Genomic DNA, 27,634 nt, shown 5'->3' with positions numbered 1-27,634 from the left:
ATATAAAATACATCTGTGTTTTGGGAAATTGAAATAACCTGGGTCTCACATGATCCAAACTTGGCCCAACTGGGCATCAAAGAAAGACCAGTTAGTAGAGAAAAGAAAAAAGATATTTCTTTCATTTAATCTCTCAGGAGGAAATTAAAAGTTGGAATAAATGCTTCAAGGACAGCAGAACATATTCACAATTCTGTTTGCACATCGATTTAGCTTTCAGTTACTTTGCAAACATTGCAGTAGTCCTCTAAACTCTTAGCCTGCCTCTCTGCCCCAGAGTACTGTCCGTCAGCCCAGCCTGCACACCACCCTCACGCTGTATCCCCTGCCCTCTCTTCTGCCTTTTGGGGTTTATGTTACTTTCTGTCTTTTCTTTGTGAATTTCATGTATCTGTCCTTAACTCATTTCTACCTATAACCGTTTCTACCCATTTCCCTGGTTAGCATAGCAAAAGCTTTGAGCCCAGGGGGCTCTGGCATTCGAGGATGCTTTGAATGACTTACAGTAATAATAATTTATGTCCATGTTACACAGACAGTGTTTGATTCACTGGGGTCCCAAATAAAAGCAAAAAGCTTTTTTTCAGTAAATTTCTTTGGGTAAGAATAAAATATTACTGGATTCAGTGATATCTACATTTTTATGTTCCTAGCAGACTTTAGCAAGCACTTTATCATTAATCAGGGAAACATTCTGAAATAACAGATGGGACTCTGCTTACGGATTACTTTTCTGTTGAGAGGCTCAGCACTGAGAATCATCTGCAAAATTCTTAGGTCGAACAGTGACTTTCATTCCCTGCCCCCCCGCCCCCGCAGAGATTAGTAGAGTTCCAGAAAAACTAATTATGGTGTAAATCTGACCTAAAATACTTTTTTACTCATAATAGTCAATGGCACATAATTTAAATTTTAAAATGTTTTTAAGTTGCCAATTTTTAGAAGTAGAATGCTAGATGTACATAATCTATTTCATTTTACAAGGCTCATATCAGGTGGCACTCTGGTGATAAATTCCCCTACTATTTCTGAAGCAAAATGATCACTTTCCATACCCATTCTTGTTAGAGTTTTAATATGAAACAAATGTGCTAGTCAGCAATTGGGGAGATGTGTAAGATGTGTAAATTTATTATCATAAATTGAAGAAAGCCATTACCATGATTAGATTGCAGAAATGTGGCAGATTAACTCAGTGGCCTGATATCTCCAGGGCTCAGGACTATCTAGGAGGCTTGTTGGCCTGCAAACGCTTAGGAGAGATGGCATCCTTAGAGGCTGGAATGGATGCTGACAGGTCCCCTCTGAGATCTTTGTAAAGCTGGGAAAGGAGGTCAAGGGTCATAAGCATCAAGTGCATGTTAGGTATCAAAGGTTCGGGGTGGAAAACACATAACTGGGACTGGGTTGGCCTCAAACTAATTCTCACCTCCACCACTTATTAGCCATGTGACCTGGGCATCTAACTGAACCTTTTATTTGCCTCTGTTGGCATTCATGTTCTTCTACCTCTATAGGAAGTACAGCACCCAACTCAAACACCAGGGTAACCTCTGTGGAGTGCTTCTTTGTGTTTTGTTTTTTGGTACCAGGGATTGAACCTGGGGTTGCTTAATCACTGAGCCACATTCTCAACCCATTTTATTTTATTTTTTTGAAACAGGATCTCACTAACTTGCTTAGGACCTTGGTAGATTGCTAAGGCTGGCCTTGAACTTGTGATTCTCCTGTCTCAGCCTCCCAAGTTGCTGGGATTACAGGCATGTGTCTCTACACCCAGCTGTAGAATGCTTTTGTGTTCTTTAGTCTCAGAACACTTCTATTGAGGATGTCCTTATAGCATCTGCCTCTCTATAGATATTTAAAATGCATTCTAGGCTGTTAAAAACTTTAGGCAGTCCTGTGTTAGGAAGAACTATTTAATCCAGCATTTCCAAACCTTAAGTACCAAGCATTTATTATGGAATATCTTCACTGTAGGTGTGTTCTATAGAATGTGTTGGGCAAATGCTTTAAATGTGTGTTTAGATTCCTAAAATCAACGAGGAAATTTACATAGAAGCATCTAATTTCCAATATATCATCCCTGCTGCCTGTCCCTCTTGTGGGGCCACCCTGAACAGGAGCTGAGCATGCCCCCTTAGCCTTGAGTAATGTGGGTATGGAACTGGCATCACACACAGTGAGAAGCAAGTGGGCCTTACCTTTGTTCAGCAAGGAAGTGCAGCTCTGGGAGTGGGTGTCACCTAATGGGACTGGGCTACACGCCCCCCCCCATTTGTTGTAACACAATCCCTTGCCTTATTTGGGTGGAATATTCTATTGAATGTCTTTCTCCCAATAAATATAGGGGTTTGGGGTACGCTCTCCCTCTTGCTTCTTGCCTTTCTTGCTCCCCTTGACTCCCAGTGTGGGAGCTCACACCTGAGGTCTCAGAGCCTTCCCTGACCCCTGCAAAAGGCATTTCTGTGTTTGTGTGGTCTTTTAGCTGCCAGCACAATTCACGAAGAGTGACCCTGAATCTGTCGCCTGCGTGCCCATGGGCGATACCCTCTTATGAGTGTTCACATAACTTCATAGTGAATCTTTGAACACAAAAAAGTATTGGAGACTGAAAGACGCTCAAAAAACTAAAAATCTGTTAAATGCTGTGTTGGATCATCATGCAGCTCTCATGGCAACACATTTTACTCTATCAAAGGGAGCTAGGGGAAGAATAATGTAAGAATTGGTAAAGAAGAAGAGGGCTGACCACTTGAAGCAATTCATTAAATTATGCGCATTTGCTCTATTAATCTGTTTTCTGTTGCTATAATTAAACACCCCAGCCTGCATACTTTATAACGAAAAGAGGCTTATTTAGCTCACATTTCTAGAGCTTCAAAAGTGTACTGCTAGCATCTGTTGGTTCTGGTGAGAGCTTCTGGCAATGGCATCACAATGGAAGGAGTGCATGTAGAAGAGATCATGTGACAAAAGAGGAAACAAGGAGATTTGGGGATCTGGTTTGCTCTTTTTATAACAATCTGCCCTTTTAGGATCTAACTGGAGTTCCTTCAGAACTACATCAATCCATTCCAAGGTTGGTGTCCCCAGTGATCACATTATATCCTACCAGTCCTCACTTTTAAAAGTTCCACTACCTCCCAATTCCATCATGCTGGGGACCTAACTTCCAGTCCATAGTATTTAATACCCATCATCTGTGGTGTGAATCTGAAGCAAAAAGGGCCAGCTGAGTTTAAGAAATAGAAACAGAATTATTTTTAAAAAAACAATTATCATAAAAAGAAGTGTGATTAAATACACAACTCCCTTAGGTATTATTTGTAAATTAACTGTTAATCCTTAAAATGAAGTCCCCATAAATTAATCAGTCAAGGAAGTAGTAGTAGAGAAGTCTTCAAATTAATTTTAATATTTCAAAAGTTACCTGGAAATTGTACTTTACTAACCTAGTTATTAGAAATGTCAACTTTCCTTTCATGGCCTGTACTTTTTCCAACTTGTCATTTTTGTACTGAGTTTCTCTTGTGATAGCAACTCATCTGGACAGAAAGCCTGAGCTTGGTGCTCAGCAGGCCAGTCCTTCTGCTATGTGATCTTGGGTCAGCTGCTTAACCTTTCAGGAGTCCACTTATTCTTCCAAAAAGTGGGGATAAGAAAAATTTGGTAAAGATATCTAGCCAATGCCCATAATTCAGTTGCCCAATTTTTGAGTAATAAGAAAAATTATTACTAACGTAAATTTTGATTTGCAAATCTCAGAAAAAAATTTTAAAGTCTGGAACCCACAAAGATAACAAGTTACAGGAAAACTTGATTAAAAAAAAAATGTTTGAACCACTATTGTTTTTATAACTGCTTCTGTTGCACACTCTTTCTCCAAAGTAAAGTTTGTAAAAACTGCTTTTCTGTAAATGATGATTGAATTACTGAGTCATTCTAAAGAAAGGAATTAGAAGTTTACTGTGTTTATGAATTGCTTTGGGGTACCTGAGTTGAGTCAGGGAGCCTCTGGATTTGCCACAAGCCCAGAGCCCCTGTGAAAACCCCAGGATCCCTGGGCAGTGTATACGGTACAGGGAGCCGGGAGCCGAGTAAGCATCATGTCATATAATGGAAATACTGGCACTGCAATAAAACATTGTCATCAGATTAGCAGCTCACGCTGGGAAAACAAATGTCAGAGCTCTGCCTTCACGGCAGCAGGAGGTGATTATCTTGTGAACTGTGTTCTACTGTGATGGGATTCTCTTTTATGGAAATAAAATAGCTTTGTAATCCAAAAGATCATTCCAATTCTCTCCTTTGTTCTTTAGGAAGAATTCTTCATGCTGGTCTAGGGATACCTTCCCTCACCTGAAGTTTCAGGATTCATGTGGCTGCCTGGTAGGTTTCTGCATTTTTTGATCTTTTTTGAATAAAAACCTTAAGTGAAAAAAAAATGAACTTACTCCATCTGTAAAATCTCCATTTTCCTTATTCAAGTTCCTGTGGACTTTTTTGGTTCACTTCATTGGTTGTTCATCTGACACTTAAATAGAATCAACCCTTTCCCCTTACTCACTGCCCACTGCTCTTGTTCATGAACATCCCCATAGGCATTCATTAAGCAAGCAAATCTTCTTTAGTTATTAATGAAACCCAGAATAGCCCCTTATGAGGTTATTTCCCCACATTTCAAGGCTCGAGGACATCAAGGCTGTCATCATATTTTTATCTGATTTTCGAGAGCTAGATATTAAAAATGAAGATACCACTTAGCATTTCTAATATGGTTGATTTACACAAAAACAAACGGAAGTAGATGTTCCACTATTGATGTGAAGGCCATAGCTCCCTAGTCTGAAGAACAAATTGAAATTTATTTGGAAAATGAATTGGGACTCATCTCAAAGGAGACCTCAAAATCTGATTAATAAAAGGCATAGACCTGTTATCCACAGTTAACAAGAGAATGTGGCAATCCTGATATACCTAAAAAAAAGGAAAATAAAAAAAAAATCTTCATTGAGTGGAGAATATGATTTCACGCTTTTCTATGTAATGGCCCACAGATGAATTCTTCATAACAGTTTGGTGACTTAAGAAAGTTTGCCTTTAGAGGGCTTGTTCAGCTTTCTTCTCTTAGACAAAGCAATGTAAGAAAGAGCAGTGACTCAGTTCCCATAATGAATACTCTAAGTGTTGGTGGACCTGAGTGGGCTGATAGATTTCTCCACGGTTCCTTTTGGTTTTATGGTCAAAAAGGTCAGCTATGTTTGGTGTCCCTTTGTAGTAACCAGCTAGCCCAGCTATTTTTTGCTCATATTTTTTTCATAATTATTTGCCTTTCTCTGTTGTTTCTTTCATGCACTCATAATACTTCTAATGTTTCACACCATGCGCTTATTCTCTTGATTTAATCATTCTATTGTATCAGTAGTTTTTTTTTTTTTTTTTTTAACCAGCTTACCCAAAATTTATTGGAATTGGATTGGGTGTTAATGGTTAAAGGATAAACGAATAAATATTAGGGGTTTATTTGTATAAGCCTCAAAATATAAATTCATTCCCATTCACATGAACTGCAAGATTTTAGCAAAATGTATATAAGAATGAAAGGTTTCATCTGAAAAAGTTTCATAGCCAAATAAGGTTTGGAAGTGCTAGTTAAATCAATATTAAGGTTTTGGAAGTTCTGGTTAAGGCAGGTCTGTTTGCCATAGCTCTTCAATAAGCTGTAGCAATGTGGGTTTGAATTGGCAATAGGAAAAAGAAGTGCAGGATAGTCTGCAAAGTATTTAACTAATTTTTGTGTGTGTGTATGCCAGTCATTTTTTTGTTTTGTTTTGTTCATATTTTTTGAGTTACACTTTGAGAAACACTGGTCAATTGATTAGAAATCAAAGTACCCCAACAGAAAATGGGTTCAGGTGAGAATAATAAAGGCCCCAAGGAAAGGGTGTTGCTCCTTGGGGTTGGTTCCAAAGAAACACTCATGAAAGTACATGGAAGGTGGCCCGCATCCAAGGTCTGTTCTCAGATCCTTAGTGATCATGGTAAGCCAAGTTAACTTTCTTTGGCAGAGGGCAAAATAGTTCTCTCCCCTTAAATTTATGTGTGCCATCCCAAAGTCCTGGGTCCACAAGGATGTGTCTGTTTCCTCACATTTCAATATATCATGGCTCTTCTAAACCCACAAAAATGTTCCAAGGTTACTTGTTGTTCTCATTATTTGAAAAAGACACCACTAGGAAAACTACCAGTGAATGCGAACTAAGCAAGCTCTGAAGAATATTCAGGAAGTTTTAGGACCCTCACTCTTATGAATAACAGCAACCATATGAACAACTGTATACAGTCAGGAATGTATATGGCCTTATAGGTGGTGAGAGGAGGGGGCATTTGTTTCCTGTGGCTACTGTAACAAATGTTAAAAACACGGGGTTACTGAAACACACACACACACACACACACACAGATTTATTCTCACACAGTTCTGGAGACCAGAAGTCTGAGATCAGTACCAGTATTATTTCAGTCTGAAGTCTGAAGTCAAGGTGCTCTCTCGAAAGGCTGGAAAGGAGAATATATTCCTTCACTCTTTCAGTTCCTATGGGATTCTGTCATTCATTGTCTCGTGGCCACATGATGCCAATCTGTCTCATGGACACCTTAAAGATTATCACGTCAATCTGTGAGTTAGGTAATCAAGTTTGGCTGAATTATGTAGCTCTACATTCTAGTTTAATTGGCAGGTAGAGGTTGTGTGTATTTGTGGTGTAGAACATGATGTTTTGATATATGTATACATTGTGGAATGGCTAAGTTGAGCTATTCTTGAAAGAATGCATAATTAAATAGATTGACTTAGCCATTCCACAGTGTATCTCTCTTTTTTTTTTTTAGGTGAGAACAATTAAAATCTATTCTCCAGCATTTTTCAAGTATGCAGTCTATTGTTCTCAGCTGTAGTCCCCAGATTGTACACTAGGTCTCTTAAACGCATTCCTATTGTTTAAGTTTTGTGTGCTTTGACCAACATCCTTCCATTTCCCACTCATTCCTTCCTCCAGTCTCTGGAAACCACCATTCTACCCCCTATCTATTTAACTCCAACCTTTTTAGATTTAACATATGAGTGAGAATTTGGCTGGACTACAGCTTACAACAATTCTTATTCTTACTGTCTTTCCTCAAGCCTTGTCATCAAGAACTTAAGAGAAATATCTTGAGCATATACAAACAACCCTTCTTACTTTTTCATAGTTCTTTTGTGCATTTCTGAATCTAATGACAAACCCATGCACAGGTAGGGCTGTTTTTATTTCCATTTTGCAAATAAGAAAAAAAAGTTTCCAAATCTGGAGTGAAAGGCTTAGAATCGGTCATTTCCTATTTCTATTATATTATTATCTCCCAATTTGAAGCAAAGTCCATATCCATATAGTCTGAACTTGTCTGAGGTCAGGTGCGTAGCTGTGACCACTGACTCCCACCTCGTTTGGTGGTCATTTCTTGATTCAGACGTGGTTCTAGCACTCTAGTCAGCTGCCAGGAGAGAGCTGTTTGAATTCTACTTTAGACACTTATGAAAGAAGCACATGCCTTTGAATTCTTCTGCTTATCTCCCTCCCACTAGTTACCTCTGACTCTCTTTCAGGTTCATCAAACACAAGATCACCCCAGTGAAAACATTTCTCTCTTTTTAGTTCTTACAAATCTGCTCAAACTTACATACAGAAAAGGATTTGAAGTTCTCAGATATAATTGACTGCACAGGTTGCAGTGGAATTCTGGCACAATTATCAAATATAGGAGACTCTTAAAGAGATTTTAGAAGTCAGAATGTATAAAAGGCTGAAGATAATTGATTAAAAACTGAAAGACAAGAAAATCACATTTCGTTTAAAGCAAAGATGGTAAATTGGTTTGTGGGTTATGGAAACATTTCTATTTTATCCTTTGAAAACTATTACAGAAGTGTCCAAATGGAAGTGTTGGGGCTCCTTACCTGACCAACTGCCTGGGCCATACCCTGCTCAATCTCTCAGGCTTCAATGTGGAGCAGTACTTGCTGATGCCATCTGAGAAACCAAGGTGTGTTACAACTGTCCCTCTATCTTTTCTATTGTCTTTGAATTATAGTCCTGCTCCTTACATATTGGTAATTGATTCCTGCAGCCCCAAGGATGCCAAAGTTTGCAGAATCTCAAGTCCCCTATATAAAATGGCATAGTACCTGTATATGACCTGCATATGTCCTTTTTAATACTTTAAATATCTAGATTACTTAGAACTGATACAATGTGAATGCTGCCTAAATAGTTGTTATACTGTACTGTTTAGGTAATAATGACAAGAAATAGAAGTCTGCAGATGTTTAGTACATAGCAATTTTTTTCCTGTGTGTTTTCTATCTTGGTTGGTTGAACCCATGTTTGTAGGACCCAAGGTTATCGAGTGCCAGCTGTGCTTTGAAGAACCTATTGTTTCAAATGTTAATGTTCATGAACTCTCAGAAGTCTAATACTCACCTTGGTATTCATAAAAATTCCAAAGATATGCTGTGGGCCTTAATCAGATTCCTCACTGCTGGTTTTCAATCTTTGAAGCATTGGGGGAAATCATATCAATTGAGATTCCATCAGTGGTAGAGGCTGGGGAGCCAGAAGCAGTTTTACTGCTTTAGGGAATTCAAGCAGATGAGTTAACAGCATAATGAAATAATGGCCTCTTTTTAGAATTCCCTATACTTTGCCACATCTAGTATGGGCACCTGGGTACAAATGGTATCTTAAAATTCCTTTGGGTGATTTTGAGTAAAGCTTTTGCTTTGTGCTGATTTTCCTTGAGCCTGAGGAGGTGAATTTAGAGAAAGGGATGGAGGGCAGAAATGAATAAGAAGTTTTGTTTTAAAATCTCAGAAGCATTCACCTCACTGTCAAATTTCCTAAGCCTGCCAAATATAATGCATTGTTTCATTTAGATGGTCCATGTTGCCTGAGATACCTAAGGCCTTCTGTCTCCTCTTTGCCCTTGTCAGACCAGCATATCCTCATCCTCCTGAACATCAACCTTTTCTACCCCAATGTGTTTTAACTGTGTCTCTCCTGCTTCCCCACCTTCTAGCATCCATAAAAATGTCCTATAACCTCTAGCTTCCTTTTTTAACCCTGATGGTTAATTTTTAATTAGGATCTTTTGTGCCCAGAACTTAGAATAGTATCTGGCACCTCAAAGGTGCTCAGTGAGTATCTGTTGAATGAATGAGTGAATTTAACTGAGCCAGGTAGGAGTGCATTCCTATTCCTTTGCCTCAAATTTTGTAGCAAGTAGAGTTACCATGTATAGGACTGTTCTCTAATCTCCTTCTATCCAGAGAGTGGGGGACAGTGTTTAATATGTGCCTTTATTTCTTTTCTTTTTATTTATTTATTTATTTTTTTTAGAGAGAGGGAGAGAGAGGGAGAGAGAGAGAGAATTTTTAAAAATATTTATTTGTTAGTTTTTGGTGGACACAACATCTTTATTTTATTTTTTATGTGGTGCTGAGGATCGAACCCAGCGCCCGGTGCATGCCAGGCGAGCGCACTACTGCTTGAGCCACATCTCCAGCCCTGTGCCTTTATTTCTAATGTCAGTTATGTTTGAAAGTTTAATAAATGTCAGATACCATGCAGCCCATGGAGATAACAGAAATTAAATCTATAATTTCTACCTAGGAAAAGCTCACAGAGCTACATGAAAGATAAGGTAGTAAGTAGAAGATTTTAAAAAAGGGTGGTAATTGATATAATATATGGGAATGTAGGATACTGGGAGAATTCAAGGAGGAACATCTCACTCAACTCTTGTATTCAGATGCCTTCCTGACCCAGGTGAGATATGAGAGGTGAATGAGAAGAGTAGAGTAGGGTCTTCAAACCAGGGTGGATGCAATATCATAATGGTCCAGGTAATCTTAAATAGTGTGCTTTTTGAGGAAATGACCTTGATTAAAATAAATTGCTGATGATCACACCATGTGCTTGCATGGCATTTCCTAGCAAGGTGGTAAGTTCTGAGAAATATACTTGCTAATCTAGTTCTACTCCATAAGCAGTGGCCTCCTTGGATGCTGGAATTGGGTAGTCACTTCTGCAAGCATGTGCCTTAGGCTGTGTGGTTGGTCATTCTGCCGATCAGAGAGATTCAGCTGGCCATGGTCCTAAGAGCGCCATACCTCATGTGGTTGGTAACTAAATACCCTCTGGGTAGAAGTCCTGGTGCCCACTGATTGGAGCACTAACCCCATGTTTACTTTTAACAGGCTTGGAGGCTGGTCTTTTGGAGTGCAAGACCCCGGTGAAATTCAAGATGTGAATGCAAACAAGTCGAAACCAAGAACTCTGGCAAAGGTAATTGTTTTTTTTTTTTTTTTTTTCCTTCCAATTTTAGAAAGTATTTAGGAAAATTAAAAATCCAAATAGATTTTTGAGTAGTAGTAGGGGCTGGATCAAATCCTAATACTTTATGTGAATAAGAATAGTTGTATGTAAACATTTCCTTGAGAGAGGAAATGAAATTTTGTACTTTAGATTGTGTGGAAATAGAGCAAACAGGTTCCTGCTTTTGTTAAGTCAGGACTTCATTTAATAAGACCAAAACAAGTGTAAAGATAATGTATTTTTAGAGATATCATAGTTGTGATAAGTAGAAATGTCATTACTGTCCCCAGTGGCCAAAAAATTCTTTTATGCATACACTTTAATTCTTTATCTTCCAAAAGGCTGATGGACACAGAGGTGACATTGAGAAATCAGCAAATACACAGGAAGCTCAAAGGACCCCCAGATTTTCAAGCCCTGGTAGGAGTATCCTATTAATTAGGTATAGGTTTTTTTTTTTTTTTTTTTTTTTGGAATTACAGAAAACAGGTGGCAAGATTTGCCAGGTGTGAGAAACTGGGATAGAGGAACATGCTTTTATCCACCAATAGCAATGCAGAATTAGTTAATACTACAGATTTTTCTAAGGGAAAAAAAAATCAACACAATCTTGAACTGGGGAAAGCTGAAAAAATTAGTTTTGGTCTCCATGACTGGGGAAATAGTTTGGTGTTCTACTGAGAGAGAAATTGGGAAAAAAGTAGATTGTGGGAGGAAAGTAAGTCCACTGTAAGAAAGTGCTTGTCAGTCGTGTTAGGACATCAGTGTAGAAATGACCCAAAGTTGTTCATTTCTATCATGTGGGTATCTCATCTGCACTTCACCTTAACATAGAATTAATGAAACTGATGATCTTCCCAGAAGATACCCTCCAGATATCTTTCCATGCACAGGTCCTAATATGGATTAACCTGGAAATATGGAACCTGGAAAAGTTAATTCATATTAGGACCTGTGCATGAGAAAGCTCCCTCAGGAGAATAAAGACTCCTCACATGTATTTCACAGTGTTATTCCTGATGAAAATGTTAACAGTCTTGCTTTAAATATAATCCCTGAAGAAAATTCTATGTCATAGTGTGGACAGCTCAAAAATCTCTTCTTCAGCAAGGTTTGTTCAGATCTTTCCCCCTCCCCAACCTTTTTTAAAGTCAACATACGTGAGGAGCTTTATAGCTTGGTGTGAAAATATCATTCATAGCTTGATAGACACCCTGAAATACATTTGCTGGCATAGATTGGAACATGTGTAGCCAATATTAAAACGTGCCTGATTTGTAGAAGGAATCTGTTGCTTTCCTCTAAGAATATTTTTGCTTTTTATTCTCTCCAAATCCAGACCCTCTTTATTTATAGTGGGTGCTTGTGTCCTTGCATTTAGGTGCTCAGGGGCCACTCATTCATGTGTTTCTGTTTCACATTGTTTTGATTGTTTTTCCTGCACCAGGCATGCTTGAATGGTGACTTCTGGAGTTTTCATTGTTTGACATGTTTTTTTTTTTTTTTTTTTGCCAGGCACAAGCATGCAAGTGAATTATATCTGTCTCTTTGGGGAATGAGCTTCTTTCCAGGAGGGAAAGGAACTGATATTGCAGGGAGGTGTGAAGGATAATCTGTTACCTGAAAAACTCACTGGATGCTGGTGGTGGCTGATGACCTATCAAATGATAACATTAACCTTTCAGTAATTAATGACCAGCCAGCCTTTTCCTTCAGACTCTCGGCTATATTAGTAAGACATAGATGATATGATTTTCACAGTCCTTCCGGACGAAAAATGGAAAATTTGCATATGAGTATTCTTAATGTATGATTCATTACACTGTAGAATGTCTCTCATACAAACTTTCCATGAATTATGAGTCCTTTCACTCACATTTTGAATGTTTAGTTTATTCAATTTAAACAGTCTTTAGAACATATACACTTCTCATACAAAGACCAGATACTTTGCCTCTCTTGTTCCCCCCCGCCCCCATACATTCTGTTCTGCTTGGAATTTTGCATGTGAATATCTTCTGAGTGATTTTCTTTTCTTATTTCTGCTTAGTTACTTTCTGAGGAGACATTGCTCAGGACTCCTGCGATGAAAGGTCTACTTTGAGGTGGCATAATATGTTCCTAAAAGCAGATTAACTTCCTATTTCACTCATTAGACATTATCACTACCTGATGTAGGGACCAGCAGGGAAGGAAATCCAACAACTTATTTTCAGAACACAGTCCAATTTTAGAAAACTGTTCTTTAGAGGAAAGAAGAAAAAGCAAGAAAAGCTCTTTCATTGAATGAGGCCAAATCCTACATGCTAATTTTAAGTTCACCAGACAGTATGCATTGCTTAAAGAATTTAGAAAAGCACTCTCAAGTGAAGTCAGTATAGAGAAGAACTGATACAGGGTCTCAAGAACGTGTTAAGCCTGTTTCCTTGAAACTCTGTGAATCAATCATTTATTGCCAAAATGATGCTATAAACAGCCACAAACCATCAGCAGCATACTTGTGCTTATTGGGTTGGGCTGCTGTGAGCTCTCTTGGCAGGGCCTTGGAGTCCCAGCTGTGAGATAATCCTTAGCTGGTCTCTGGTTCTGCTTCCTGACACTCTTCTTCAGTCTGTCACTGTCACCCTAACCTCTACTCCCTGCCAAATGCTTTCTCTCCATCTCCCTCCAGGACTACATGTGAAGAGGATATTTGTAACTATGCCTTTGAGCAAGGTTTCAACTTGCCTGTAGGAAGCTGGACTCTAGGGCCTGTTTGCCTTTTACTTTGAGTCTAGCCTGATGGTATTTCTTTGTTGGGTCAGGGGTATTACTCCCTGCAGAACACTCTAGGCCTCTTATATTTATTTAATTCAGGTCCACAAGCCACTTCCTTGATTCTTGTTGAAACAGGCTGCTCTTTCTAAAATGAAATTGGGCAATATCAGGGTACTAGGGAGCAATACCTCCTAAATTCCATGCCCTTTTGGCCCCCTGACATGGTCGTTAAGCACCATGTATTCTTTTATGGTCTTAAACAAAGTCCTCACAGCCATACCCTTAATCTTTATTCTGAAGCCATATATTTCAACATTTTGCCTAGAAATCTCCAATCCAGTTTTTTTGGGGCATAATTTCTATCTCCTATTTTCAAAGTTTTCATAGGTGACAATTTTACCAAATGCTTTGATACTATATAATAGGGACCACTGTAGGCTTTTACTGTCATTTATTTGAAAAAGTTTTATTGCCACTTGTTTTCCAATCATTCCTATAGGTTTTCTCATCTATTTCCAAACTCCTTTAAGTGTTTTTATTTTTTAATTTTTTAAAAAATTTTTTGGTCCTGGCAATTGAACCTAGGAGCACTTTACCATTGAGCTACTCCAGCAGTTCTTTTTTGTTTTTTTATTTTGAATCAGTGTCTCACTCAGTTACCTGGATTGACCTCAGTTACCTGGATTGACCTGGATTTGTGATCCTCCTGCCTCATTCTCTTGAGTCACTGGCATTACAATTTGCTGGGACTACAGATATAGGCCACCTGTCCTGGCCTCTATGTATCTTTTCGTCACTTTCTGTTGTTTTTGTTATAACAATATCCCTCCCAGTGCTAATTATTCTATCAGTTATCTTTTCTCACAATAATTCTGTATAACAATAATTACCAACTTCATAGACCTCGACAATAGACATTGATTAGCTGATGGGTCTGGGAGATTCTTCTCCTTTAGGCCAGGTGGGACTGTTCCTGTCTAGGAATGAGCGTATGTGTGTGTGTGGTTGGCTGGCTGTTGGCTTGAGCTGCAATGATGGTTGGTGTTGTAATTTAAAATCTTTAAGATGGAGAGCATCCCTTTCACGATTAGAGGAGACATAGGATGAAAAACAGGTATTTTATTATTTGCAGGCCAGAGGACACATACATAGAGATGAGGGAGTGAAGAGGTAGGGCAGGGGCCTGGGCCAGTGCCTTTGTTGGGTCTGGAATATTACCCAAACAGGTTTCCTACAGGGGGGATATAACTGGTGGGTTCAAAGCAAGCAGGCACAAGTTCTAGGAGGTCACCCTGAAAACTGGTCACTGTGGCATATTTGCACCATTCGCAGGGGGATATGCAAATAAGGGGCTCAGTTAGGTATGCTGTATCTCCTTGATTTGTTTTGTTCCATAGGGAAATAGTCACCAGGAGGAAGATGCTTAAGGTAGACTTCTGAATAACCTGTGTTGAGAAAGTGAGAGGAGGTACAGAACGGGAAACAGTGTTGAAATTGACAGAGCCTTCCTTCTGGCCTGAAAGTGAGGCTACATAAAATTATAGAAATGAACTAGAGAGTGTGTGGGGTGCTCAGCCATGCCTCTGTGTCTTACCTCCAGTGGGTCAGCCAGCCATGCTCCATAGCAGAGGCACAGAAAAGGTTAAAGGAACAGACCTGTGCTTTCAGAGCTCCGCCAGTATCTGTGGATCAAAGCCCCTTGTGGGGCTGAACACAGAGTCAAGAATGGGAAGTTGTGAAAGTCACATGGCAGAGGGCAGATTAATGAATGGTAAGGAACTGGGGCCATTAAACCATCAACACAAGCCTCAGATCCCAGAGAGGGTGAGGCAAGAAAGGCCTAGAAGGCAGGTTCTGGTCTCCCCAGTTCTACTCCACCAAAGAATACTTTAGATACTTTAGATACTACACTTTAGATACTATACCATTGTATTGTGTTATTTTTTAAGTGTAAACAAATTACTCTGATTTTAAAATAAAGATTAAAACAAACAAATGAAACAAAATTTGAAAGCCCATGATCCAAGGTAAAAGACTACCATTGTCTCTGCTATTTCTATCTCCAATTAATCAATTAAGGGACCAAAACTTGCATGGTGGAAGGTCATGGGCAGGGTAAGTGGGAGATTTCAGATCCAAAAGCAATGGGTTTTAGCTGTCCCTTGACTCTGACCAAAGTCTAATTTCTGTTGATTTGTATAATTTCCAGAAATATGGGATCTATTCAGGTGTATCTTAGGGGATGTGATGTAATGGTGAGACCCCAAGGGATGATGGTACAGAGTTGTGTGGAAGACTCTCCCCATGTTGAGTGAAAGAGGTGGACGTACTTCTGATGTGTGATGTATACTCTCAGTTCAGTATTAACTAAAGGACTCATATTTTCCTCTCCTTTGCAGAATTGTAGGTTTAAATTGCTTTAGGAATTTTGGGGGGATCTCGTACAATCCCACACTCTTTAGCCTTGAAATCTTAGAGTGTTCTGAGTTCTCTGATTAGTAGTTCTCAAGCTGTAGTCCTTCTCCTTGGAGTTTAAAAGATGATGGGCAAGGATTACTCAATGAACCTAAGAAAATATTTGAATAAGGAGATTAGCAATGTGAAAGAGATGAGCGGGTCTGTTTTATGAATTGTTTATGAAGTGGAATGAGAAAGAGTTAGGGAATATTGTCTTGTGTAGCAGGATTTTTTTTTTAATGACATGAGCAATATTTAAATTACTCAGCTCTTCCTATCAACACAATACCTATCACTCAGGATCCCACTTTAAAAATATTTGGGTTGGCAGGCAAGTGACTTGAGGACTGGTTCTTAATTTTGGAGAAACTTCTGTGGAAAACTTAGATAGTTTTTCTGTGAGTTAACTTTCTGTGGGGTAGCTTTAATTCTTCAAAATGGTTTGTTACAAAAGACAGGATTGGCTAGAGAAATGAGCTCTTCATTCACTTAAATTAAGACCCACATGCGCTGATTGATTCTTTATATTTCTTGAAGTTATCATGCTTTCCGGACCAAGCATATATTTTTCATTAAAATATTGATATCTTGAAATATAGGTAGTGATAGTTTTATCAGTATTTTTTATGATACTTATTATGCCAATTTTAATAACACCATCTTTCTTTCTTTTTTTTTCTCCGTTAACTTTCTCCTATCCAACAGGCACGTGGCTGTATTCTCCATGCTCAGCAAATGTTCAATTCGATTTATTTTGAGAAATAATGTTCCACATTCAGTTATTAATTTGAAAGTAATCATTTTTTCTGATCATCTTCCACGCTTTTAATTTGCAGGTCAAATTTCATTAGCTTACCAACTGAGAAAGAAAAAAATGATGGGCTTCAGTTCCTTTTTCCCCTGTGAGACTATAATTATAGAGCAACATTCACATTTGTTCTGGGGAAAATTCATCTATTTTTAGCTGTAAATTATATGCTTGAGATAAATATAAAATTAGCAGACTAGAATTGACTGCTCACTGTCAGCCAAGCCAGGACGTTACTTTGAGTCCTGCATTCAGGTGCTGTTGAAGCTAATTGACACATGCATTCCTGGGCCCCAGAATAGACTTAAAGAATAATTTCATTAGAGTCATTAAGTTATTTCTCTTTTAGGTGTGGTATAATCAGAAGGGTTTTCACTCTCTACCCTCCTACTTAAATCATCTAAACAACATTATTTTGTGGCGACACTTACCCCCTGCTGTGGACTGGAGACAATACGGTAATGTTATTTTCATGTATTATTAGACTATTTTCCAGAGAACAATATTTTTTAAAAATGAAAGAAACAGAAAAGGTTTTGAATAGGAAAGTGAAGAGTGGGAAGGTCTGTAGCAATAGTCAACCGATGTGTAAAGATATACAAATTGCAGGCTCTCTGCTTCTGTGTGTATGTTATGAAATGTTGAACCTTCTTGAAACTGTGACCTCATCTGCAAGATGAGGTGAGCCAAAGGTGACTTGTGAGTTCTCTCTTCAAATGATTCTGTGGCTTTCACATCTTAGAGAAGCAAGGATGAATTCTCTTTTTAAAGACTATTGTATGGAATTCTGCAGTGTAGAATACTATTCACCCCTGTTTTATCATTAGGAAAGTGATTTATTATGGGCCCTCAATTCATCAATTATCTATGTTGATCACTGACTGATTACTTATGCTTTCTTATTTTAGTAAATGACACAGATCCATTTCTGGAATCTGGAATTAATTTATTGGTTTAAGAGAATATTGGTTTTACTTGAATAGATAAAACTGTAATTTATCAAGTTAATTCAGTTTCTTAGGAAAAAAACCAGGAAGGAGAAAAACAAGAAGAATAAGCAAAGATGGGCCTTATCCATTACAATTTATTCACAAAATGCATTTGTTGGAGCATTAATTCACATAGAAATCAATGGTGAAAAATTACTCTGATAGGCTTTTACTTGACTCCAACCTTATGTTTCCACATTTGTTTTCCTTGCCTGCCAATTGTGTGTGTGTGTGTGTGTGTGTGTGTGTGTGTGTTTGTGTGTGTGTGTCAGGAATTGAATGCAGGACCTTGCACAGGACCTAGCACTGTACAAGTGCTCTTCCACTGAGCTATGTCCCCAGTCTTTTAACAGTTTTTAAAAATAAAATAAATGTATTTTGCAGCACAATAATCATTTCATAATTATAGGAGGTAATAAAAAACAATACAAATGAATATGACTAAGAGAAGTATAAAAGTATAAAGTCATACAGAATAGGGATAGTAGAATGTCATTTTTAAGGAATAGAAATGTACTAAGAATTCCATGAGATATTTGAATACCCAACGTCTCAATTGAATATTTATATCAATTTAGAACATAGGCAATATTTGCTTCCTTTACCGATTAGAAAACTGATGTTCAGAAAAATCACCTATCAGCTATGATTCTGAAAATGTTTGACTCTAAGTCCTTGATTGGATTCTATGTCTAGCTTATAGTGAGCCTTTGCTTTTCTATTCCATAAAGAGGGAGGTTACTTCTGGTGGGCATCTTCATGAAAGGGAGTAATTTACATTGGATCTTAAAGGACAGAAGGTTGAGGTCAGCAAACCATTCTGGGTCTAAGCAAGAGAAATCATAGTGTGCATTCACCTTACCTGAGAGTCAGTTTGACCTCATTGTAAAGTTGAATAGAGAGAGAGATAATTGTTGATCCCTCTGGAAAGATCATTTGAGGTCAAGTTCTGCCTGACCTTGACCGCCAGGGTAAGGAGTATGAACTTTGATAGCATTAGACAGTCTTTCCCATTATTTGAGGATAAGAATGGCATGATCAAGGTAATATGTTATGAACAGTGACTTGAAAGCCATAAATTAAAGGGGAGAGTTGATAGCAATCAAGTGACCTGTTGGAAGGATGCTCTTACCATTTAGAGGAATCCATGCAAGGCCAGGATAAATCTGGAAGAAAAAAAATATGATAAAGTTCAAACAGATGGGAGAAAAGGTTGGACAAGAAAGGATTTAAGAATCTAAAATATAAATCTGAGCTTTTTAAATTGAATGACTTACTACTCAGTACTGATGGCATTGTTAGAAATGTCAGGAGGAAGAAACATTTTCAAGGAAGGGGCAAAATGATTTGCACGGGGTCAGAGGTGCTGGTTGATTCACACATATAGACAGAAATGTTCAATAGGATTCAGAAAACTAGAGAGAAAAGTTCAGTAGAGAAGTCCTCAGTAACCGTAGCCCCAACCTTAATAATAATTATAATAAAAGATAATGGTGGTCAAAAAATGAGCTCCCACCCAGGTCAAAGATACAGAGAGAAAAGAGCCAGAGGCAGAACATAATTGGTGGAACACAGATGCTGTAGCCCTAGAGGTAGACAGATCTTGTCCCAGAGGCCAGGGAAGTGCAGAGTTTCAAGAAGTGTAGGAAAAGGGTTGAACTATTCCAGAGTCATCAGGGTGAATGGGAGTATCAGGATTTGGCTGCTCACCTGCATAGGACAAACCAAGTGAGTTATAGAAATGAAAATGATGGTAGAGGGAACACAGCAGAGAAAATAAAGGCTGTAGGAGACCAAACAGATAAACTCTGCTTTATTTGACTGTGGAAAGAAGAAGAAGAGAAATTGTGTGTGTGTGTGTTTGTGTGTGTGTGTGCATGCTTGCACACGTATGTGAGATAAGGAGTGATAGAAGGTTTTGGTAGGGTGATGAGATGAAGAAATATGTTTTGAACATTCAGGAATAAAAAGGAAAATTGATGGATTAAGATTTACAAAGAGGCAGAGAAAGAACATAAGTAAAGGGGTTTATCTTGAAAAGGTGGGCGTATCTTCATGTGATACAAGGGGGAGTGAAAAGAAACCCATGGTGGAAACTTGGGAAATGAGAAAAATTGTGGAAATTTATGCCAACTTGTTTTGATCTCTATGAAAAGGAGGTAAGACTAAAGTGACAGTGGTGGACCTTGATAATTGTAAAACTCTGTAAAACTTTGACAGGGAGAATGTATGAGAGAGCATATATTTATGAAATTATGTCTGAGAATCAAGGAAATGCTTATTTAAGCATACTATTCTTATTTATTTACTTATTTATTTAGTGGTACAGAGTATTAACTTTCTGCAGCATTGGTTGTTGGCCAGCTCCCTCCTCTTCTTCCTTCCCTTGGGTGTTCAGGGGAGGGAACAGAGTAGCTGCTGTTATCCTGGTCTCATTTAAGGTGAACAGGTGGAAATGAATTTTGCTATCAGAGTTTTTCTGCTGCTAGATTAGAGATTCACAGCATTCACAGAGATGCAGATGCATTCATTTTACAGATGAAGTAAGGAAGACTCATACATCATCAAGATATCAGGGTAGGAAGCATCAGGCCTTCATTTCCCCCGTGGAAACATTAAATAAAAACACCTAGAAACTGACTAAATTAACTTTATGAGCTCTTTCAATCAAAAGTTCTACAACAAGCAATAATCCAATAAAGAAAAAGCAGAATTTTTTTTTTTTTTTAAATTTGTTCTTGTGTTTCCCTCCCTGGTGTGGCCTGGTATGACTTGGGGGAAGTGGTGGCCAAATCCCCAGTTTCTTTCTTTGAGCTGTGATGTGTTCTGTGAAAATCATGGAATTGTAGACCAGCAGATGCTAGGGCAGAAGACTGATGACTAAGGAATGTAATAGAACCACTAAGGCCCAAGAAGAAGCAGGACCAAAACTCTAAGAGGAATTAAGGTATTTAAAGGTAGCCATGTGCATGGGGGGAATTAGTAAAAACAAATCCACAGGCCTATAGAAAACATATGTGCAGGAAAGGCCTGAGGAGACTAACCAGGTTGGTTAGGTAAGGTCTTTCCCTATCCAGAGCCAATGTATTACACTGGGGAAGTGGTTATTTTGTTAGATACACAATTTTCAACAAAATTTAATAAGGTTTCTCAAAATTTGGGGTTTTGTTATCGAACAGGTGAAGTGAGGCCATTAGATCAGGAAACAATTGCCTTTGAAAAGATAGTTTATCATACTCACAGATACAATAAAGGGTCATATCACACCAATCTGGGCCACAGGTGAAAGACCACGGTTCATAAGGAGAGAGGGAATAGAAGAAAGATTTAGTAGCAAGAGCATTATATATATATATATATATATATATATATATATATTTTTTTTTTTTTTTTTTTTTTTTTTTTTTTGCGGGGGTGAATGGGGCACGTTAGGGTATGCAGATCTGGGGTTGGGTGGTTGTGTTAGTTTCAGCAGGCTCTAGAGTGTAGGGGCTGTCCCTGGTTGCTGGTATCTGGTCCTGGGGTGATTAGAAAGGGGAATAGTTACTCCAAATGTAAGAGGTCAGTGAAGGGTGTGGGGTGTAAAGTGTGGGTTCTGAATTGGATAGTCTGCATATGAAAAAAACTCTGGAAGGTAAGTTGTGTTCTATCTCTAGGAATTAACTTGCCTAAGAAAGGGGCAGTCCCTCCAGGGTCAGCAAGACCCTAAGATGTCAATAAATAAAAATTAAAGAATAAAAGCTGATTAGTACAAACAAAAAGGAAAATCCATTCAATAAAACAAAATAAATATTCAGATATAATTCCTGAAGTAACATGGGTATTGGATTTGCTTGAAAAAAATAGTTTTCATAAAGCCATCTTAAATATGCTCAGGGAGCTAAGGAAAAACACAGTGAGCCAACAGATATCAGAAAAACAATATATGAATAAAATGAGAATTTCAGTAAAAACGGAGGAATTGTAAAAACAACAGAAAATCTTGAGCAGAAATACATAACTGAATTGAAAAGGGGTTTAATGACAGACTGAGAGAGGCAGAGGGAAAAAAATGGACTTTGAAGTTAGGTCATTTGATACTGAGTTGAGTCTGAGGAGCAAAAAGAAAAGGGGGGAAAAAAAGAGTCAAAAGTAAATACGACCAAAGAAACTTATAGGACAACCTCTAATAGACCAACACAATTCCATCAAGGAATTTTTTATAGCAAAAACAAAAGAAGAGGGAAATTAACTTAAAAAACAAGATTCAAAAACTTTCCAAATTTGAGGAAAGACGTGAATATACAGATACAACAGGCTTCATGACCTGAACTCAAAGCAGGACAGAACCAGAAGACACACACCAAGACATTACAATCAAGCTGCCAGAAGCCAAGGAGAGTATCCTGGAAGGAGCAAAATTAACTAATCATATATCAGGAATCTTCATCACTGTTATTAGTACATTTCTCAACAGAAACATTGCAGATCAGGCATTGGGATGATACATTTTCAGTACTGACATGTCAAGGAAATTAAACAAGAACTCAGTGTCTGGCAAAACTGTTTTAAAAATGAGAAGGAAATTTATACATTTCCAGATAAATAAAAGTTGAGGAAGTTCATTACTACCATGCCTTCCTATAAGAAATGCTAAATTGGAGTCCTTTAAGTTGAAATAAAGGAATGGTAGATAGTAACCCAGTCATATGAAAGTGTGAAGTTTCTCAGTAAAGCTAAACACATGCAGAAATATAAAAACTAGTATTATAAATTTGACTTATAACTCTGCTTTTTATTCTACAAGATTTAAAGTCAATAGCATAAAATATAAGTCTGTGCTACACAACGTGTTAAGATGTAAATTGTACATGAGGAATATAAAATATATGTGTGGGTGAGTGGAGCTATAAAGGAATAGATTTTTTATGTGATTGAAATTAAGTCAGAATAATTTTCAAATTGCTACAGCTTTATGATGTGATAAATAATTCCCATGATAACCACAAAGGAAATATCTGTACTATATACACAAAAGGCAATGAAAAGAGAACAAAAACTTGTCACCATAAAACAATCAACTATTCAAAAAGAAAGGCATTAAGGGTACAAAGAGGCACAAAATCTCTGTACCACATATAGGTAACGAATAGGAAAATGGCAACAGAAAGTACTTGCCTCATAGTAATTACTTTAAATTTAAATACATTCAACTCGCTTGTCAAAAGACATAGATTGACAGAATGGATAAAAATAAAGATGATCCAGCTTCATCCTGTCTACCAGAAACTCAGTTTAGATCTAAGGACATTTATAGATTTACTGTAAGGATGGGGGAAAAAATTACATGCAAATAGTAACCAAAAAGAGTAGCAGCAGCTATACAAATATCAGATAAGATGAATTATAAATTAAAAATATTGTTTCAGAGATAAAGAAAGGCATTGTGTAATGGTAAGAAGGTCAATGTACCAAGATGATGTAACAGTGATAAAGAAATTCCAAATACCAGAGGTCCTAGATATAGGAAGCAGACATGCACAGAATTAAAGGAAGAAACAGCTCAACAATAATATTAGGATACATTAATACCCTACTTTCAATAATAGACAGAATTACCAGGCAGAAGATCAGTAAGGAAATAGAGGACTTGGACCACTGGGGCCAACTGGACCTTGATAGGTCCAATAGCAAAGTACACATTTTTGTCCAGTGCTTATGGAACATTCTCCAGGGCCAACCATATTTTAGTTCACAAAATAAGTATTAATAAATGCAGGAGGATTGAAATAAGGCAAAGTATCTTTTTTGATTACAGTGGAATGAAACTAGCAATACTAGCAGAAGAAAAAGTAGAAAAATTGCATAACATTCAGGAATCAATCAATAAATACACTCTTATACAACCAGTGAATTAATGAACATATCCCAAGGGAGATTATAAAATCCCTCAAGACAAATGAGAACATAGTAGATAAGAATCTATGGGATGAAACAAAAGCAGAACAATGAGGGAAAATTTATAGCTGCACATTATTATCTTAAAAAGGAGTAAGGTCTCAAGCTGGCATGGTAGCATGGCTGCAATTCCAGCAACTCAGAAGGCTGAGGCAGGAGAATTGCAAGTTCAAGGTCAGCCTCAGCAATTTAGCCAGGCCCTAAGCAACTTAGCTAGACCCTGTTTCAAAAAATTAATTCATTTAATTTTTAAAAGGGGTTTGGGGATGTGGCTTAGTGGTTAAGTGCCCCTAGATTCAATCACTGGTACCAACAGCAAAGAAAGAAAGAAGGGGAGACCAATGGGGGGGGGAGGGGGGAGGGGGAGGGAGAGAATGCAGAGAAACTACATCTTAAAGAAATAAAGGTCTCAAATTTATCACCTAAGTTTACATCTTCAGAAACTATAAACAATGTAGGAATTAAGCCTAACACACTTAAGTTGCAAGGTAATAATAAAGCTTAGAGCAGAGATAAACAAAATAGAGAAAAGAAAAATGACAGAAAATCATCAAAATCAAGAGTTGGTGAATTGAAAGAAAAAAAATGACAGATTGGCTAAAGAAGAAAAATGGTTTAAAATAACTAAATCAGAAATAAAAGGAGGAAAATTACTACTTATTATTTTACAGAAATCAAGAGGATTTCACAAGCGTTATCAACAATTGTACACCAACAAATTAGATAACCCAGATGAAATGGATAGATTGCCAGAAATGCACACCCTACATGAATGAAGCATGAAGTATTTGAAAGTATAAATAGACTCCACAGTTACAGTGTAATGGTATAATAATGATGTAATTTTCTGCACAGAGTGACATGAGAACTCAGGTGACTGCCACTGTCTAGTCTGGGGTAAGCAGAGTCATTGTGGAGAACAGGATCTTTCATTCATGTCTTAAAGGATTAGTGGGATTCAGGCAATTTGCTTAGAAAGAAGGTGTGGGGATGGGAGGAGACTAAGTGGGAGGTAGATGCTGTAGAAAGGCATTCCAGGCAGGGGAAACACATCTGAGAAGCCTTTGGATCGGGGCATAAGATATGCCGCCATCAGCATCTGCAGGTGGTCCAGGCAGGGAAGTGACAGGAGAGCCAGGACTGTGGGCTGAAGCTCCTCTTCAGCCATAGAGATGAAGACTTTATCACAAGAGCAGAGAAGGGTTCTGTTGTATCAGCATAAGTAGGTTTATATTTTGAGAAGGATGAAGAAGATTCAGTAATGCATGACCTTTGGTTTATGAAATGCAAACCACTGGTTACAGTAATTGGAATTCCCCCTCCCAAATGATAGAATGGTGCTACCACCAATATATATTTTAATTCACAGGAGCTTCCATTAAACAAATAAGACTAAAGTTTGACTCTGGGTATACGCCATGATCCCAAGCCTTGCACTTGCTTGAATCCCTGTCTGGGAACACCTGAGCAATGTTGACTTAGGTGCTGACCTCACTAGGTTGGATCCCATCTGCAATGCTTCCCAAGTTACCAGATGTTTCTAATGATGCTCATCTCAGAAGCATCTACTGAAACAAGTGGGGTTTGTCATTTGTTGAAAGTTGCTTTGACTTAAAAAATACATTTATTTTCAGTTAATAGAAATTTCTTTATAGGTATTTTACTTGCTTTTGTCAAAATTTCAATTCTAATTCGACTTACTTATGCAGTCAGCATGGGAAAGGAAGGTTTGTGCAATGAATTGGGAACATAGGAGACAAAGCACCATAGGAGGGTGTTTTGTGAGTTATTAGTCAAAACATTTATTAATAGTAGGGCTCTGAACAGAAATAGTTCATCACATTCTTTGATGTTTGCCTGTGCATGTGAGAAATGGACAGAGCTGTAAGTCAGCCTAATAACTATAATGAAACCAAAGTTTACCCTGATAAGGAACTTGAGAACACATGCTGTGTCTTCCTTGTGGTTTTGGCCCCAGCAGCTCTAGAGCATGGGACTATGGAGGCATCCCAGCTATCAGAGCTGAATGCATGGGTGGGTGTGTTACACAGATAACACATGACACTTACCTTCTGATGGCCCTGTGATGGAATCTCAGCAGATGAAGATACTCCTTTTTGGAGATGAAGGAACTTTCTGAATCCAAATGCTGGCCACTTTAAAAAAAAAAAAGACAGATTCATGAGAACCCAGGCTGGTCTCTCTTCTTATCTCAGTGATCTTGCTACCTGGGTCCCCAATTTTAAGCATGAAACTCAATGAAAAACGTACATATTATAGATCATGCCAATGGAGTTGATTTCTGTAATCTTGGAAAGCTGGTAATGGCCAAGGCTAAGAAGATGCAATTTGCAAAGTGAATTAATCCTCCAAGGTGGGCTATTTCTTCTTGCAGAAGTATGAGTGCAATTGGAATGTTCTGCTCTGGCTACAACAGATACCAAAATTTTTTGGGGGTGATGGAAGAAGAACTTTGCAAAAATACCATCTGGAACCTAAGGGAAAGACAAGATTTGAGAGTGCACAGTCAGATAAAGGAATGCATTTCCATATCAGAGATTTTATCCCCTCTTTTATGCTCATGTCAAAATTTAATCATACTTGCTATAATAATTTATGTCAGAATCCCAAGGGAACTTAAAAGTCAGCTGAGGTCAAACTCCTAATCTTAACTTTGCTTTTTCTTGTATATCCCATAATAAATCAGCAAATCTTCTCCCTTCTGCCCTTGAAATTCTGTAGGTACATGTTTTCGATACTTTTACTACTAATCTTACCTTGTCCTAAGTGCTGTCTGATTTTATCCGAATGCTCGCACCAGCTTATATTGGGGCTCCCTGTAGCTGCCCATGCCCTGCTCTCATTGTCTTATCTCTCCTTAAGTGTCCATCTCACCCAGGGAATGTGTCCATCAGATCATGGCATCCCTCTGGATGTGTTTGTTAAAATAAAACAAAATTCTTCCCTGTAATTTACAGCCCCTCTCTGGTCTGCCTCAGCACCCTATCCCCATGTATCTCAAACCCCTTCTCTGCATCTCTGAAAAAGGTTCAGCTTGAACAACACTGGACTCTTTGCTATCTCCCATCTGTGAATCTCAAATCACAGTTCCCTTTATCAAGAATTTTCTCTCCTCCATATTTATAGGGCTTGCTCACTCACACTCTTTTAGGTTCTCCCAGTGATGTTCAATTCTTTGTCTTCCTCTCAAATTTTGAAAAAAAAAAAAAAACAGAAACAAAAAAATAAATCTAACACTGCATGCCTATCACAAGTCACCTCACTTAACCCTTCAATCATACACCATCTGTCCAAGTTCTTTCTTCTTCTGGTTCCTCTCTTCTGAAAGCATTTTTTTTTTTTTGGTTGAAATTCCACTTATATTGATTCAGCAATAAAATATAATCAAGATGTTGACATTTTGCTGGCAAGGTGTTTCTAAAATGTTAAAATTGTCCTTCTTGCCCAACACTCAGGACTTTTAGTGCCTCACATATACATTCTTGATAAAACCTCTGCTTCTAAATGGGCATGCACCGCCTCCTGCCAACCTATCATTTCAGCCTCATCTCTTTTTATGCTCTCATTGCTGTTACCCTGGCGTGGCCAGGCCTTTACCTCCAATGAACTGCTATCCCTGGGGGCCTGAGAATCTGCAGAGTCTCTATCAAGACTGCCTCTCTCTTGCCATGCTCAGTGGTGCATGCCTATAATCCCAGACTCGGGAAGCAGGGGGATCGCCAGTTCAAAGCCAACCTCAGGAACTTAGCAAGGCCCCCAGCAAATTAGTGAGACCCTTTCTCAAAAAAAAAAAAACTGTGGATATGGCTTAGTGATCAAGTGCCTCTGGGTTCAATCCCCAGTACCAAAACCAAAACAAAACCCACACAAAAACCCAACCAACCAACCAATCAACCAAACAAAATACTACTTTAAGCACCTTAAGCATTTCTGCTAAACTTTAAAAAGAAAGTTTAACTAAGGTATCACCTAAATTCACTGAGATTCTTCCTTACCCAATGAGTGGCTTCATTTATATTGTTCCATAGATATTAGCTTCTAAAGTTCATTCATATAACCATTTTTTAGCAAGCATTTGTACATTATGAAAAATATTTTCAAGACAGTAGGGCATTGGAGCAGCTAGTATTTTGCATTAGCATTATTTGTTTGCATTGCTATATTTTGTGATAAGAATGTAAATACCTCACAGAAGATATTATGCCTTTGATGTTCAGAGTTTCTAAAGTATTTATCCATAGAAGATTTTA

General features: G+C 38.1%; 1 protein-coding gene across 1 annotated transcript in view; it reads left to right on the top strand.

Annotated features, from left to right (window-relative positions):
• Nucleotides 1–27,634, top strand: part of LOC124080802 (ATP-binding cassette sub-family A member 13-like) — a gene marked incomplete at its 5' end in the record, with an annotated part of 211,536 nt that overhangs the window by 38,455 nt on the left and 145,447 nt on the right. The window contains 4 exons of the mRNA XM_058573465.1: nucleotides 4,323–4,392; nucleotides 7,967–8,085; nucleotides 10,298–10,385; nucleotides 16,787–16,895. Coding sequence (XP_058429448.1) covers nucleotides 4,323–4,392; nucleotides 7,967–8,085; nucleotides 10,298–10,385; nucleotides 16,787–16,895 — 386 coding nt within the window. The remainder of the gene's footprint in view (nucleotides 1–4,322; nucleotides 4,393–7,966; nucleotides 8,086–10,297; nucleotides 10,386–16,786; nucleotides 16,896–27,634) is intronic.

Source organism: Marmota monax, unplaced genomic scaffold (genome assembly GCF_021218885.2).
Source record: "Marmota monax isolate L192 unplaced genomic scaffold, Marmota_monax_Labrador192_F-V1.1 WCK01_AAM20220418_F8-fsc00343, whole genome shotgun sequence".
Taxonomy (NCBI): domain Eukaryota; kingdom Metazoa; phylum Chordata; class Mammalia; order Rodentia; family Sciuridae; genus Marmota; species Marmota monax.
Note: the sequence above shows the minus strand (reverse complement) of the source record. Positions and strands in the feature narration are given on the sequence as shown.